The 17,272-nt window shown below is 38.9% G+C and overlaps 1 protein-coding gene across 3 annotated transcripts in view; it reads right to left on the minus strand.

The window, feature by feature from the left end:
• The window catches only part of SPATA6 (spermatogenesis associated 6), a 63,602-nt gene extending 48,454 nt beyond the window's left edge, over positions 1 to 15,148 (minus strand). Inside the window, exons 1-3 of one of the 3 annotated variants that reach the window (XM_081145622.1) lie at positions 14,886 to 15,142; positions 4,093 to 4,230; positions 2,894 to 2,942 (exon numbers count right to left, since the gene is read on the minus strand). In XM_081145622.1, the coding sequence (XP_081001748.1) occupies positions 2,894 to 2,942; positions 4,093 to 4,230; positions 14,886 to 14,936 (238 nt within the window). In that variant the 5' untranslated portion in view covers positions 14,937 to 15,142. Of the gene's footprint in view, positions 1 to 2,893; positions 2,943 to 4,092; positions 4,231 to 14,885 lie in introns of those variants that run through there. The other 2 variants (XM_081145621.1, XM_081145623.1) reach the window with 2 other exon arrangements.
• Between the last annotated feature and the right edge of the window lie 2,124 nt (positions 15,149 to 17,272).

The following is a 17,272-nucleotide window of genomic DNA, read 5'->3' on the forward strand; positions in this document are numbered from 1 at the left end:
GGGTTTAAATTTTCTAGAAATCACAACTATAGTTACAATGGGTGAATTTTGTGAGATGTAAACTATACCTCACTGAAACTGTTAAAGTAAGGAGAGAAGAATGACCCTGCCTTTCCTATAAGAACTGTTATTTCATGGTAACCAAACTGCTGATAAAGAAATAAATTTATAGAAGAATTCCAGCTAATAAATACAGAAAGAGTGACAATATTATTTTAAAATATCACATTTTGCAACCCCTAATGAAAAAATGGATCTCAGTGAATGCTAGAGTTATTAGATGAAAGGCTGATGAGGAACTTGATAATGGAGGAGTCAGGCTGATGCTGCCTGGAGCCAAATAATCAATCTTAACATCATTAAACTTAAGACAATAAGATATTATATGCCACTTGATATGATGCAATAAAAAGTACACATCACCAACTATGAAAGGTTCTTGCCAAAAAAACAAAATAAGCCTGAATCTAATCAATCCTCTATGTCTAATTTCAATTTACATAATATAAGTAATAAACAAGCTAACTAGCAATTTAAGGAAGCAATTAGCCAAATCCAAATTGTAGGACATTCTAAAGGACCTGGTTTTTCTAACAAAACCACAGCATTTTTTTTTTAAATGAGGGACACTATCATAGAAAAAAAGAAACTCTAAGAGCTAAACAGTCATACATGTATGAACCACACCTTGGCTAGATCCAGTTGTAAAAAGACATTCTGGTGACAACCGGGGAAATCTGCATAATGACTACATATTTGATGTTATTAAGGAATTACATTAATTTTGTTAGGTATGAAACCAGCATGGTGGTTATATATATACACACATATATACACACATGTATATCAGTCAGAAGTCATGCCAGAGTATTTGCAGTGAAATGATTTATAGAATTAACTATTCCAACAGTTTTTTTAAGTGTCAGGGTGAACATGTAATAAGACTGGCAACATGTCAAACACTGTTGAAGCTGGTTAACAGGTATATGGGACTTCAACACTATTAGTGTGTTTTTAATTTTTCATATTAATATCATTAAGGGATAATGAAATATTACAAAACTGAGAGAGGGAAAAAAACGTAAAAGAAAAAGGAGCCCAAAGCTCACTAGAGAGGTCAGGGATAAAGACTGACATGGAAGTCATCAGAAGATAGGTTATCTATAAAGCCAAGTCTTTAGAGAGTATTTAAGGAAAGAGTAGAAACTAAGTCAAAAGAGATCAAAGAAGTGAGGCCAGTGGAATACCAAAATTTAAAACCAGGGCAGAGAAAGATGAATTTCAGAAAGATACCAAAAAGTGAAGTGTCAGCGAGGAGGGGAAGGGACCTAAGGGAAAAGCTGAGTCGGGGAAATCGAGGCATTAAAACTTATAAACAGTGATGACTGCTAAGTACTCTTTTTATAGCCCCAGAATTTCAAATCAAATAGAAAAAAAATTGTGTTTTTTAATGTTCTTTTATTTTAAATTTTTTATTTTTCAATTCCAGTTGACATACAATATCAAATTAGTTCCATGTGTGCAACCCAGTGATTAGACTCTATATAACTTACTAAGTGATCATCCCAATAGGTCTAGTACCCATCAGACACCATACATAGTTATTACGATAGAGACTATATTCCCTAGGCTGTGCTTTACATCCCCGTGACTATTCTGTAACTACCAATTTTGTACTTACTAATCCCTTCACCTTTTCACGCAACCAGCCCCCCAACACCCTGCCCCTCTGGCAACTGTCAAAATGTTCTCTGTGTCTATGAGTCTGTTTCTGTTCTGCTTGTTTGTTGATTTTGGTTTTTAGATTCAATTGTTGATAGATATGCATTTTTACAACAGAAAAATTTCAGAATGATGAAATAATTATCTTCATACTTTCTAAGATACACAATTTCCCAGATACTGACTAAAATGTTCAGGAAATATTAAAAGTCATATATCCACTGGCACCAGATTGCCACCTAGCTGTCTGCCACAGTGAAAGACAGAATACCAAGTGATAGAACAGCTATAAAAAATAATATATTGTCATAGGTGATAAAGAATTCTCTGCACAAGAGTCACTAAACTATAAATTCCATGAATATAGGACCACAAACCCGCCCGATCCCTCCCTATATGCCCAGATTCCAGCATGGTGCCAGGTTCTGGGTTTCTACATTGCTCTAGTCCCAGTGGTGTGTGGATGGGGTGAAGGTGTGGAGGAGATGACTGATATTGATGATGCCCAATACTGTTGACAGTTACATATTAGACCAATCTGGTGACCCCTGATCCCTTTCTAACTACAAGGATAAACAACAGAGCTTTTCATTTCATACCCAGAGCTCAAATAACTTACTTCCAAGGGTATACCTTTGCATTGCTGTTCTCACAAATAGCTGTACCTTTTTATAGTTGACTCCCAGTACTTTGAAGAATTTATTGTTATCCACAGCCTTGAAAATGTCTTTCAAATAATTTATTAACTTTAAATGTAATTCAAAATGCAAAACATATGTATTTTAAACTACCATTACATCAATCTTCTATTATTTACTCTGTAGATTTTCAATACACTGAGAGTTAAGACATGTTTTTATCTGCAAAGTCCTACCTAATATGAATCTCTGCTCTTACATTATAAACAATATACATTATCTTAATCTTTAAAAAGTTCCAATAAGTCTTTTTATTTTCCACAACCAACTACAGAAAAAAGAAAAAATTCCCAGCCTCTCTGCAGCACATTTTTTTATTATTATTATCTCCAGGTATACTCTGAAATTCCAAAACAGAAAATGCTCAAGATTTTTTAAATTCTTATTAAACCCTTTTTAACTTTTATCTAATTCAAGATTAAAGAGCATAATTCTCAAATGTCTTAGAATCAGGAATTAGAAGTTAAACTTACATTCAAGCTGTGCAACCACATCTCCAGGGTCTACTGCTTCAGGGAACACCTGGAGTGGGAGAATGGAGAGGGAAGCGTGAGGGGAAGAAGTGAAAGGGACATGTCTATAACATAGTCTTTGTCTTCTCCCTCTCGTGCCCAAAATATTCCTTTCCTAACCAAAGAAACTTCTGACATTACTGAGAACCATTACTTCCTCTCTGTGTTCCATGATCACTACAGGAAATTTTACAAACAAACCTAGCTGGCTCTGCCTCCCTCTCAAACTTCATCTGCTAGCATGCTTCCCTTTTTTTGTTACCACGATCATATTGGCCTTCTTGGTGTTCCTCTAACTCATAAAGCTTATTTCCAACAGGAAGCCTTTGTGTTGCTATTCCTCTGCCTAGAATGCTTTTCCCCAGACCTTCAAATAACTGATACTGTCCCATAATTCAGGTACAACTTAAATGTAATGGCGTTCTCTGAACACACTTTAAAATAGACAGTCCCCCTAATCCCCTAGTCCCTCTCAGTCCCTTACCCTCCTCCTTTATTCTTTTCACGACACTTATCACTATCTAAAATCACATTATTCATGTGTTTACTTAATTATTGTCTGTTTCTCCTATCAAAATGAAAGCTCCAAGAGGAGGAAGATGTTTGTCTACCCAGTGCTTTAAAAAGTGCATGGAACAGAGCAGGTACTGGGTAATTATTTGTGGAGAAAAGGAAGAAGGAATGAAGGGAGGGAGGGAAAGAGGGATGAAGAGAGAGAAATAAAGAAAAAGGAAATTTTGAAAGTGAGAAATATAATTGGTAATAACCAAAAGCAGCGATTTTAGGGGAAAGAAGAAATGAGATTTATAGAAAGAAGTATCACAAGACAGCCATAAGTAAAATATGACCTATTTTTACCCATTATTTCCTCTTTTTTTATAAAAATGATTATTTAGAATTCAAGGTGCTATATTTGACATAAAGTACACTATGACAATTTTTAGAAATAAACTGATCCATCATGAAAAAGAGGCCATTGATTCAATGTATAATATAATTTATATTTATTTTTAAACCTCCAAATTTATGTGACAAATCTTCTTTTGAATTAAATCAAAGTACATAGTCAGCAATAATAATTTGGGTTCTGGGATTTTATTCAAAATTTGGAGCTACTTTCATTTTTTGTTTGTTAATTTTGATCTGAGATTTGAACTTACCTTTTCAAACACCATTCTGGCATTGAAGACCAATGGAAAAGTGGCTGGGACACATTGTGTCTTTTTGTATTGGCCAAACACACAGATGCTAAGATAGATGTCCTCCTTATCTTTCAGCACCACTCCTGGACAAGTTACCTGAAAGAAATTAGGTAGATGGATGTAACTGCTTTATCAATTTCCTGATCTATCTTGCTAAAATGACTTATAAAACATTACATAAAAACACTAGTTTGCTAAGCTAATAAAAATATGCACAAATGAAAAGATAGATTCTAGCATTTACAGAGTTAAAGGAAATGCCTTTATAAACTCCATCCCCCTGAGAAATCTATGATTTTCCCTTTGGTTATCTGTGCCACATTTGAAGCTCTATGTATTGGTTCTTGGGACAGACACTAATAGTTTTAAATAGTCAGCCTTTAGGTGCCCACTCCATGCTAAAGGCTGACATAAACTCATTCAGCATCATTTAATCACAAAGGATTAAGAATCAGCAGAAATAAAGTACTGTACTAGACCAAAAAAAACCACCCGAAACAAAACAAAAAACCAAACCAAACAGAAAAACGATAAAGAGCACAAATCTGACCTGTATTAACCTAATAGCAGCCTATACACGACCTCATCAAAACCAATATGACAAAGGTTCAAAGCAAGTGAACTGAGTGAATTGGGTTTTAGCCCAATACAATATTTTTTAAATATAAAATTGCACTTAACTATCCTCATGGCTGACAGAAAGTATAGGCATAAAATGTGGGGTTTCTCAAAAATCGCTAGTACAGTCTCTGCAGGCGCTACCATATTTCATTGTCAGTGATCACCCATTCCCTTAACGGGATCTGAAAGGCTCTCTGAGATTTAAATCTGACCTACCCACATAGTACTATTACCCAACACCCCCTAATAATAGGATCAAAGTATATTTTTTATTGTTCTCTGAACACACATTGCTTTCTCGCCTCACATTCTTCCATTATCTGGATTACTGCACCTTACTACTCCACTCCATCTCCTCCTCATTTACTCCCACCGCCTGCCAAGGCTTGCACCAACTGTCATTTCCTACAAATAAAGAAACTTCTCTTGATTCATCAGCTACCATTATTCAATTCAATCTAAATCAGATATTTATTATGACTTTACTATGTGCAAGTAAATATGTTTTAGATTCTCATAGCATTTTGTAGTTCTCTTAAGGTCCTAATTATTGTCACCATGTATTTTAATTAAGTGAGTGCATCTCACCTCTTTTATTTGACTGTACATTTGCTGAGGACAGAAATTTTATTTCCCTCATCAATGTATTTAAAAACACCAACTTTCAGTATTAAGAAGCTCAGAGATTATCTAGTATGGCTTTTGATATTTTATATATGAAAACAATAGAGCCCCAAGAAAGAATAAGTGATTGACTGATTAAATTCAAACAGTAAATGAGTCAACACAATACATTCAAAGTGCTTAGAACAGTGCCTGACAGAGCATTTATTCAGTACTAGCTACCACTGTTAGACTGAAAGCCATTCTCTGCAATATTAATACAGACTACTGCATTTAATAAATGACTAAGACTTCATGGCCCTTTGCACACAGCAGTTTAGATGATTTTCTATGCCAGATATTTTTTACTCTTATCTACCTCTTATTCTATTTTTCACTTTTCCTAATATGTTCCTTATTGATTACTAAAATCAAGGTGCTCAGCAAATCTCATTCTGTCTACCAGCTTCTCTGCCTCATTAAAACCAAAACCATCTTAGAGTCCCTCAAATCCATGTTCTCCAAAGTGGTGGCTGCTACCACTGATGCCTATAGATGTGCTCATTCAAACTGAAATGGGTTGTAAAATGCAAGGTTCTTGTAAAATGCAAGATTTTGAAGATTTTGAAAACTTATTACAAAAAAATGTAACTATCTCATTAATAACTTTTATATTAATTATATTTTGAAGGGCTATTTTTAATATATTGATTTAAATAAAATTATTGTTAAATTAATTTATGTACTTCTTTTAGCTTTTTTAATATAGCTAGAAGAACATTTTAAATTACATAAATCTATGACACATACTATATTTCTATTGGACAGTGCTGCTCTAATTGTCCTCACTATGTCTCTTTCCAATTTGTAATATATGCAAGAAGGCATGACTTTTTTTCTCATCTATAATTCTACAAATTCTGCCATCCTTTAAAGGAATTGCCAGGATCTTTCCAAAAAGAAAATAGGAAGAGGAGGGGTGTTAATCAGGCAAAACAAAATAAATAGCAAAGTAGTTGACTTAAACCAATTCTACGGATAATTTCATAAATGTAAATATTCTAAGCATTCTAATTAAAAGGCAGAAATTGTCAGATTGGATAAAAAAGCAATCTACAATATGCTGTCTCTGCAAAAAAAAAAACTTTAAAGATAAAGACCCACATAAAGAAAGTCCTTTCGGAATGAAGAAATAAATACCTCCAAAAAGCAGCCCCTCTCTATAAAAGCAATGGGAACCTACCAAAATCTGTCAACTACAAATTTTTAGAGCTCTGGAAATTAACCAGAGGTTTACAATAATCTAAGGAGTATTTATTCAAGAAAAATATTTGAATTCTGATAAAAATCCTAATATTGTGGTGTTTCACCATACTCTATTCCCAGTCCTTTCTACCCAAGTCTTCTGTAGCCTTGAAAACCAAAACCCTTACAATCATAGTAGCCATGAAATCAGCAGCCCCACAGCCATTGGAGAAGAGATTTAGACCACCCAAAAAGCCTATCCTCAGACATACCTAACTTTTTGTATGTCTGATATATTTCAAAATAAATGTTTTAAGAATAAAAATCTTAAAACTAAGTATTTGATTCATAAACTAAAATTTCATCAATGAACACAAATGAAAGATCCTAAACAAAAAATTAGCCAATCAAATCCAGCAAAATATAGTACAAATAATATATCCTGACCAAAAAGAATTTATAGGGATGGAAAGGGTGCAACATCACAATATGTGTCCTTTTTGTAAAGATGGAAGTCACATTATATAGTAATTTCATTAGATTGAGAAAAAGCATTCAATAGAATTCAATTCTCAGAATATTTTTAAAATTCGGAGAAGGAAACTTTCTTAACTCAGTAAATGGAAATCCTACAGCCAATATTATATTAGGTCGAACTATATGAAATTGCCATGTTTGTTCATTTGTATTAAAAATATGGTCCACTGTCAGCAATTTCATAAGATTCAACCTAATACTTGAGGGTGAAACATAGAAGCATAGCTTAAAATAGAAATAAAAGACAAGTATATCTACTACTATTCCTATCATTCAACATTATACGGGGGATTCTAGTCAAAGATATAAGTAAGAAAAAGGAAGAAGATTATATGAGAGAAGTAAAAACTGTCTATTTGCAAACATGACTTTCCACATAGAAAATCCATACAACTATGAGAACAAATATGAAATTTCTGCAATGTTGCTGAATACAAATGTAAAGAATGTTCATAGGAACACAATTTGTAATACTCCAAAACTGAAAAAGATGATATGTAATGCCCACCAACAAGAGAATGGACACAGAAGAACAGAGCAGTTTTGTAAAGACGACATACAAATGGCCAACAGGGACATGAAAAGCTGCTCAACATTACTAATCATCAGGGAAATGCAAATCAAAACAACAGTGAGATATCACCTCATACCAGTTAGAATGGCTACAATTAATGAAAAAGACAAGATAACAAGTGTGAGTGAGGGTGTGGAGAAAAGGGAACCCCTAGCACACTGCTGATGGGAATGCAACTGAGTGTGGCCACTATAGAAAACAGGATGGAGGTGCCCAAAAAGTCAGAAATAGAACTACCACATGATCCAGCAATCCCATTTCTGGGTATATATCCAAAAGAATTGAAAATGGGTCTCACAGAGATATCTGCAGGCCCATGTTCACTGCAGCATTACTCACAATTGCCAAGATACGGAAACGACCTAAGTGTCTATCACCAGATGAATAAACAAAGGTGTGTGTGTGTGTTATTCAGCCATGAGAGAGAAGGAAACTCTGCAATTTGCAACAATTTGGATGAACCTTGAAGACATTATGCTAAGTAAAAAAGTCAGACTGAGAAAGGCAAAAACTGCATGGTATCACTTATACATGAAATATAAAAATGATAAACTTAGTGAAACAGAGTTGAGTGGTGATTACCAGGGGTTAGGGGGTAGAGAGGTGTGAAATTAGGAGATACTAGTCAAAGGGTACAAACTTCGAGTTATAAGATTAACATGTTTGGGGCTCCAATGTACAGCACGGTGATTACAGTTAATAATACTGTATCATATACTTGATTGTTGCTAAGAGTATAGATCTTAAATGTCTTCACCACAAAAAGGAAATGGTAACTGTGTGATGGAATGGTGGTAATCATTTTGCAATTTTTAAGTGTATCAAACCAACAAGTTGTACACCTTAAACTTACACAGTTCTGTCAATTATATCTCAAAAAAGCTGGAGGAGAAAAAACAATAGAAAGAATAAAGAACTATAGTCTCACGAAACAAAGATGTTAGACATCTTTATGGGAGGGAAAAGATGTTAGACAATTAAAAAGTTCATACCGGGGAGAGAGAGAGAATTTCAAAAGTTCAAAATACATTGTGACAGAAGTCAAGATAGCCCTAGCTGGTCTGGCTCAGTAGTTAGATCGTCGGCCTGAGGATTGAAGGGTCCTGGGTTCAATTCTGGCCAACGGAACATACCTCGGTTGTGGGCTCAATCCCCACTCTGGTTGGTTTGTTAGCGGGAGGCTACCAAAGGATGTTTCTCTCCTTCTCTCCCCACCCCCAATCCCACTCTCTCTGAAAAGCAATGAAAAAAATATCCTCAGGTGAAGATTAAAAAAAAAGAAGTCAAGATAGTGGTTACCTTTAGGAGGGGAAGAGAGCAGGTGGGGGGGGAAGGGGGCAGGTGGCATGGATAGAGGAATGGAACACAAGGGAGCAATCTCGGGTGCTTATAATATTCTAATTATTGATCTGAGTAGTGATTACACATTTAGGATTTGTGTACTCTGTGACTGTAAGCTATAGTTCCATAAAAACTTAATTTAAAAAGTCGATAGCGCCCGGCCGGGCGTGGCTCAGCGGTTGAGCATCGACCTTGGATCCAGGCGATCAGGGTTTGATTCCTGGTCGGGGCACATGCCCAGTTGCGGGCTCGATCAATGACTCTCTCATCATTGATGTTTCTAACTCTCTCCCTCTCCTTTCCTCTCTCTGAAATCAATAAAGGCATATTTAAAAAAAAAAAAATCGATAGCATTATGTATCAGCAACAGCAACAAAAATATAGAAAACAAAAAAAGGAATTACTAAAGAAAGCAAAGCCAAGGTAAAAATAATAATAAGCTTCAAATAGAAGATTTTAGAAATTTACATTACATATAACCAATAGAGGTTAACATCCAAAACATATTTAACAAGAAGGAAAAAACTCTTACATCCATAAAGGGCAAAGGATATAAACTGGATATTAACAAAAAAGGAAACCTCTAGGATTGGAGATTGGAGTTATGCAGCCACAATCCCAGGAATGCCTGGAGCTACGAATAGCTAGAACTAGGCAGTCTTCTCCCTTAGAGGCTTCTGAGGGAGTGTTTCCCTGCCAACACCTTTGTTTTGGGCTTTTGGTCTCCAGAAATGTGAGAGAATAAATTTCTGTTGTTTTAAGACACGAAGTTTATGGTAATTTGTTAAATCTATTTCCTAGAGCACTGGATCTCTGTAAGATCCAAAACCACTTCTATTACAACAAATATTTTGCAATTTACTTATACATGTAACTAAAACATAAACCCAAACTGTAAGAAATACAGAAATAACTTATTATAAAAATATATTTCTACATGTAAATGCACAGGCAGGACTAGGCTCGTAGATATAATATTTGCACCTGTGGGCCGTGAGGAAAAAATACCTACCAAGAATGGCTACTGAGGGATAACTAGCTCAAATTTAAAGTAATACAAAATTAAAAAGAAAGCAAAAAGAACAGAGCCCACTACCCATTTCTAAATCAGGGCCTCTCACAAAAGCATTGAACTGTCTGCCTGCAAGGCGTTCCCACAGTCTGCACCAGCCCTTGTAAAGGAGTTCCTGGAATTGTATTTCAACCAATAGGACTGCGACTTTCCCCGTCCAATCAGAGCTGTGCAGCTATATCCGCATTAGTATCTTTACCCACCAATCAGAACAGCTCCATTCTGATCAATCGGGACAGTGCATTTTAGACCAATGAAAATGTGAGGATTGGAGTCATCAAATGCATGAGGACTGACCATGCAGGGACAGAGTGGGGGCTTCCCTATATATGTCATCTTCCCTCTGGCTTACAGACTGCACTTTTCCCTTTCCTCTGAAGATGGAAGACTTCATTTCTCCCATGTCTCCAGAGCAGAGAGCCAAGCAGGGTGAAGCTATCTAGCAGGACAGGGGCCGTACCTGAGGTCTACCTTGCCCCAAGGCCACCTCACGGCCATGTAGCTCCACAGCCATGCTGTTTCATTACTGAGCTGCAATATTGTTAGGCCCTGCTGTATCACAACTGAACTGCCTGCAATGAATCAAGTTTCCTTCACCATACAGAAATTAGAGATTCCCGTTGGCATTGAGTTGGTGCCAGTGACCACTGGTTGACACACCTATACACAGAATCCACAAGAAACAGACAAGTTTCAACAGCAGATTAATAGGTGTTGCATACTGTCAACTCAAACACAAGTAGTGCTGCCATTAGTGCCATGATTTTTCAAGCAAAGAACTATGAGCAGAATTCCAAAAAAAACAAAGTACACTCTTCCCTCAAGTTACATAGAAACTGGGCTTTACTCTTGTATCTCCAATTCCATTTTCCCAAATAATCTCATGAACTAGTGAATAATAAGAGAGCAGAAAAAGTACTTTTTCATATCACAGATGTTTCAAATATTAAAAGTGTAAGTGAAGTGATGGGAAATATAATTCTTTTGCTGCTCTTTAAAAACAAGTTACTTGGCATTTCATATCATTCTCCAAAGATTCATTGAGAAAAGTCACACTTTCTTCCTAGCAATATATTTTCTCTCAAGTCATATGGCTCTGTTGAGCAACACAAAATGTTGAGATTGCAAGACTGCAGCAAAAATAAACATGGAGGGGGAAGAGGGGAGAAAAGACTGGAGTGCCATACTTTCAATAGGCAAGAAGAAATAAAACATCTAATTTCTCGTTTATAGGAATTGGGGAACAAATTAAATGTCACTACAAGAAACTCAATAACACAACACAAGATATTCCATATCTGAACCCCGTCTCTTTAAAAGGCAATGTGCACAAAAACATTTTTACAAGGATGAATGTTTATAGTAGCTCTATCCATGGTAACCACAAACTGGTAACAATCCAAATCATCATCAATAAAGACAATGGATAAACATGTTATTATATGTGTATACAATAAAATACTACTCCACAATCTAAAGGAATAAAATAGTGATAAACACAGCAACAAACATGGATGGATCTAAAAAATATGCTGACCAAAAGAAGCCAACACAAAACATGACACACTACGTGGCCCCATTTAGTATTAAGTTCCAAACTACAGTGACGAATCAGAATAGTAGTTCCCTCTGCATGGGGTTTAAAGGGGAATTAGGGAACTTCCTGGGTGATAGAAGGGCTCTAAATCTTGACCTGAGTAATAGTTACATGAGCTTATGAATTTATCCAAATTCATTGGCTGGTAGGGGCTGGAGGGTAGGAAATGTCATGCTAATGAAAAAGAACTGCTCTACATTAAAATGGACTAAAAAGACCTAACAAGGGCATGCAACGTGTAAACTTCGATTGGATCCTGGTTTGAAAAAATTAACTGCACAATTCACTTTTGAGACAGCTGGGAAATTTGAATATGGCCTAGATACTAAAACATTATCACTACGTTCTTAGGTGTGTGATAGTGGTTTTGTGGTTATGCAGAAAAATGTCTTTATTTTTAGAAGATGTACACTGAAGTATTTAGAAAATCATGGTATCAATAATTTACTTGAAATTTTCAGCAAAAAATATTTATTTTATTTATATGCATATACGTATGTTCAGATAAATCAAATTGATGTACACAGGTCATGGGATATAGTTATTCATTGTACTACTCTTCCAACTACTCTGTGTGTTTAAAAATGTCAACAAAAAGCTGAGGAAAAGGAAGATGCCATCTTTTATAAATATAGACTGATCCTCAGGGTATATTAAGTGAAAAAAAAAACAACAGAGTACAGAATAGCTTATATAACATACTACTTATCATTCAAGAAACAAAAGCAAAAAGAATATGGGGGGATTATTGTACATGGATGTGTATCTATATGGTTATATCACAAAAGGAAATACTAGAAGAGTAAATAAAAAACAAATAAAAATGGTTACCAGTAGCAGATGAGTATAGGCGGGAAATAGGTTCAAATAGGGCTGGAATCAAGACTTCTCTGAGTATATCATTTTACATAGATTTATGCCATATAAATGCAAAAAAATTAAACTGAAAAGAAAAATCTAAATTTAAAAGAAGGTGTAATATCTATGGTCACATAATTCCTCTACTCAATCAAAGCCAAATTAATCAAACTTGTTAAACTTGTATGGTCATTAATGGTCTTTTGTGCTCCTTCTGAGCATCAGAGCCATTTAACAGGGCTTGTGCTGGTCAGAAAACTTAACATCTTGTTGCAGCTTTGCCCCTTAAAGTTGTGCAACCCTAGAAAAATAGTCATGCTATGCCTCAGGAATTTTCTGTAAAGAGGAATAAACCCAATGATAGCCAAAATTTCTTAGAAATGTAAAATCCTGTGATTCAAACGATTGGTGGGGGAAAAAAAAAATTAAACAGGAATGTTTCCACCTGCATAATTTCTTAAGCCTCCATGAACAACAAAACTCCATTTTACAGTCACTCACTTTCTGTAGCACAACTAGTACTGAGAAGAAAGAATAGTGAAATAAAATTTGTTCCTCCGACTCCTTCAGGCAGTAATCAGTTCCAGTACAACAAAGTTCTTCGTCTCAGAAAGTCAGTATCTGCAGAGGAAGGGAAGCAGCAGCGGCCCGCTGGCGCCGCTCACCGGGCTGCGAAAGCCCATTGGTCAGCAGGGGAGGAAGCAGCAGCCAGCAACAAAGTCTCTTGAGTTTTACTAACTGCCCTGAACCAGCTGTTTAGAGTTTCATGTATTCTTTTGCTGAACCAATCTTACTTTACAAAAAAAAATTGCCAAACTTTGGCAGCTCTGGAAGGAAAACATCTGAAACTAGGGCTATATAGAGTTTCCAACACAGCAGAGAGAAAAATCTCTGCTGGCTTCAAGATAAGCCGAGAGTGCCAGAAACTTAGATCTCCTCCGGCCCTGCCCAGCCTTCCCTTCTTTAAGACCTAACAAAAGACCTAAAACAGTCTTGTGACTTCCCTGGACTGGGCAGCAGCAGCCTCAGTCTAATGTGAGGAGGGACAGCCAGGAAAGGGGGGCTGCTACAAGGGTGGGGTTAGTTGGAAAGAGGGGTTGGTTAGTTAGTTAGTTAGTTAGTTAGTTAGTTAGTTAGTTAGTTAGTTTTTTCGTTCATGCAGGGTGTGCACGAAAAAAGTGAGAGGGCTGCTCGGTGCAGCACCTGGGGGAGTGATGTTGCACGTTTAAGTACCCCCCCCCCCTCAGTTTTGATGGGAAATCGAAGACTGAGTTGAGAGATTAGAAGACAGAGAAGTGGGAGGAGAGGAAAGGGACAAGGAGTTTTGGTTCCAAACTGCTAGCAGATCTAAAATGGGGGTATGGAAAAGCTCCCTGGAGATTTCCTCTGGAAGAGAAGCTGCGGCTCACTGAAGGGGAGAATGCAGGGGTTCTCTGAAGAAGGAAGGGGAAGGAAGTTTTCTCAGCGCGCGCGGAGGTCCAAGCCCCGTCACTGGAGGACGGACTTGGGGTTCTCTGCCGGGGCTGGATTTGCACGGCAGGTTGGGGAAGGGAACCCCTTCAGCAAGTCTGGAGAGTGACGGGGTGGGGTCGCAGGCCCCCCAGAGGGAGTTCAGAGAATGAGTCGTTTCTCTCTAAAAGCTGAGGCCTTTCTCGGGGTAACCGGGAGGATAAGGGCCACTTCTCAGCGTCGGGAGGGGGTGGGGACTGGAGGGGCCTGCAGCGATTTCTGAGGGGCTGGGGGCGGGGGGTGATGGCAAGGTGCTTTGTGAAACGATGACATACTTCAGTTGTTGGGCGTGGGGGTCCGACTTTGATGACTAAAAGGCCACTAATCGGAAGGTTGGAAATTTGAAAAAGTCCACCTGCAGTGATTTGGGAAGAAAGCTCACTACCCTACACCCACGCCCAGAAGGGAGCGAAGCGGGCCGATAGTCCTCTCAGAGAACAGGGGCAGAAAAGGGAAACTTGAAGAGAAGCCGGTCCCCAAATAACTCACTGGAAAGTTGGGGGCGGGGAGAGGATCTCCGAAGCCCTTTGGAAATGATTTGAAGGAACCGCGAGTGGAAACTGGGGTGAAGGGAGGAGCCGAAGTGGGGCGTCGGCCTCTGCGCGGCGGGGTGGGAGGGCGCTCAAGAGTTTGAGGGGGGAAGACCGCGGTGAGCAGGGGTGCAGGCTGCCTGAGGATGATTCGGAGGGTGAGGGAGGCTTTGAGGTGACTCGGAGTTGAACAGAGGACCGTCCCGGGTGAACCCCGGGGCTCACAGACGCCCGGGCGGGGGGCTGAGCGGGACCGGTACTCACCGAGCGGATCTCCAGCGCCAGGGCGCATTGCAGCGCCTTCACCTTCGGCATCCGCGCGGGGTGGGGCGGCGGGGAGGGACCCCGGCCGCGGGCCCGAGTGAGGCGAGGAGACGCGAGGTGGGACGGGGACGGGGAGGAGACGAAGTGGCGGCGGCGGCGGCGGCAGCTGTGGCCCCCAGGCCGGGGCCCGCGGTCCAGCCTGGGTCCCGCCCGAGTAGCAGCCGTGCGCGGGGCGCAAACTCGTTGTCATGGCACCCAGGAGGGGCGTGGCCGGGAGACCGGCGGGGCGGGGCCCCGCCGGAGCCGCCGCGCAGGAGCGAGCGGCTGGGGGCGGGGCTCGGCTGACGCCGGACCGGACGGGGCGGGGCCGCGCCAGGAGGCGGGGCTTCCGAAGGGGCGGGGTGAGGTCGGGGCAGCTCTGTGACGTCAACTGTGGGCCTAAAGCCAGACAAAGGACAGGATAGCTGGGCAGGGGGACAGCGAACACAGGGAGAGAGGGGCTCCGGAGCCCTGCGTTCTAACGTGGCGAGGCACCCTGGGCTCGTGTAAAAGAATAATTACTCTCATTTGAATTTCAGTTTAGTTTACCAAGACAGCTTGGGGAAGCTGCGGGTTAGAGACTTGCCCAAGTCAAAGGCAGAATGTAGCTTCACCTTTCACATTTTGATGTGTAATCCGTCAAGACTCGATCTTTGTACATGATGGCAGATGGGAATCTGGGATGCTGTTTTGTTTTTCCTCCAGAGAGTGAGCTAGATTTCCCAACTGTATCTCCTAAACTCTCTGTACTTTCCCTTATTGATTTGTGGCAGCACCTGTGTCATATATTAATTACCTAAAGCTCTGTCCTCAGGCTTTCCATTCTGTTCCTGTGTTCTATTTGTCATTCTTGCTACACTATCACACTGCTTTCTTACTATGACTTCGTAATATCCTGTTTGGCAGGTCTCTTTTTTAAGTTAGATTGATTTAGCTATTTGTGATCCTTTATTGCTTCATTTTATTTGAGAGTACCTTCATCGGGTTCCTCAAACAGCCCAACTGGAATTTTTATTACGATGCATTAAATTTATAGACTAATTTGGGGAATTGACATTTTAGGAATATTATATCTATCCAAGAACATAAAATGTTTGTCCATTTATTAGTGCATCTTCTATCTTCTTTACTAGAGGTTTTGAGTTTCTTGCATAAAGGTCCTACTTAATTCCTAGTTATTTAATTATAGTTTTTTTCTTTTTACTATTGAAAGATAGTTTATTTTTTATTACATTTACTAATTTGATATTGCAACTGAATAATGTTTAGGCAGGCAGTTTAATTACTGAATGATTACCTTAAACTTGGGTAATGATACATTTGTTAATGCAGATATGTGTAAAACCCAAGATGTGTTTAAAGCCCCTCTAACTTGATAGGACTCAACTCCCAAACTCTGTCTCCCTTACAGGTTTTGGTTGTAGACTTTGTTAAGACAAGTCTAGTGCAGGCCTTACTAGAGGGCATGGTCCTCTCTGGTTACCTGCAGCCTTTCTGGTATATCACTTGGAATCCAGGAGTATTAATAGTGTTAAAAACAACAACAACAACAAAAAAACAAACTCTCCTCAATGGGAGGTTCTCAACTCCAACGTTCTCCAGCAGCACTTGATCCCAAGAAACTCTGTTCTGCTCCCAACTCTGTAGCAGCTGCTAACTGGAAAGCCTCAGGTGGTCTCACCTTGTACATGCAAAGTTCATCCTTCAGTCTTAAACTTTTGGGGAAACCACTCATAGGTTTCTGGGCTCTCTCTGCATAGCTCCTGTCTTAGTTTGTGTGAATTCTATAACAAAATACCATAGACCAGGTAGCTTATAAACAACAGAAATTAATTTCTCACAGTCTTGGAGGCTAGAAGTCAAGAACAGGGTGGCAACATGTTGGGTTCTGATGACAGCCTTCTTCGGGGTTTTGGATGGCCATTTTCCCCTCATGTCTTCACATGGAGAAGTGTCTATTTTATAAAAGCACAACCCCATTTGTGAGGTCCCCACCCTAATGCCCTAATTACCTCCCCCATGCCCCACCTACAAATACTATCACATTGGGGGTTAGGATTTCAACATATGAGTTCAGGGAGCATATTCAGTCCATAGGTGTTCTCTTGTCATGGCCTTCAAGTTTCAGCCTCATACAAAAATTCAGCTCCTGATTTCTAAGCCCAGGCATAGAATTTTGGTAAAAATTCTAATATGCATGAGTAGCAGGATTGTGAATGGCATCGCTATAATTAATGATATCCCAGGGAGATTTATAATCACAGGTAGCAGATAAAACAGAAATAGTACTGCTGCTGCACTTCCCCTCCTTTTATCCGCTATAAAATTTTATGGGAAATAAGTCCAAT

This window comes from Miniopterus schreibersii (assembly GCF_964146895.1).
Source record: "Miniopterus schreibersii genome assembly, chromosome: 8".
NCBI classification, from domain to species: domain Eukaryota; kingdom Metazoa; phylum Chordata; class Mammalia; order Chiroptera; family Miniopteridae; genus Miniopterus; species Miniopterus schreibersii.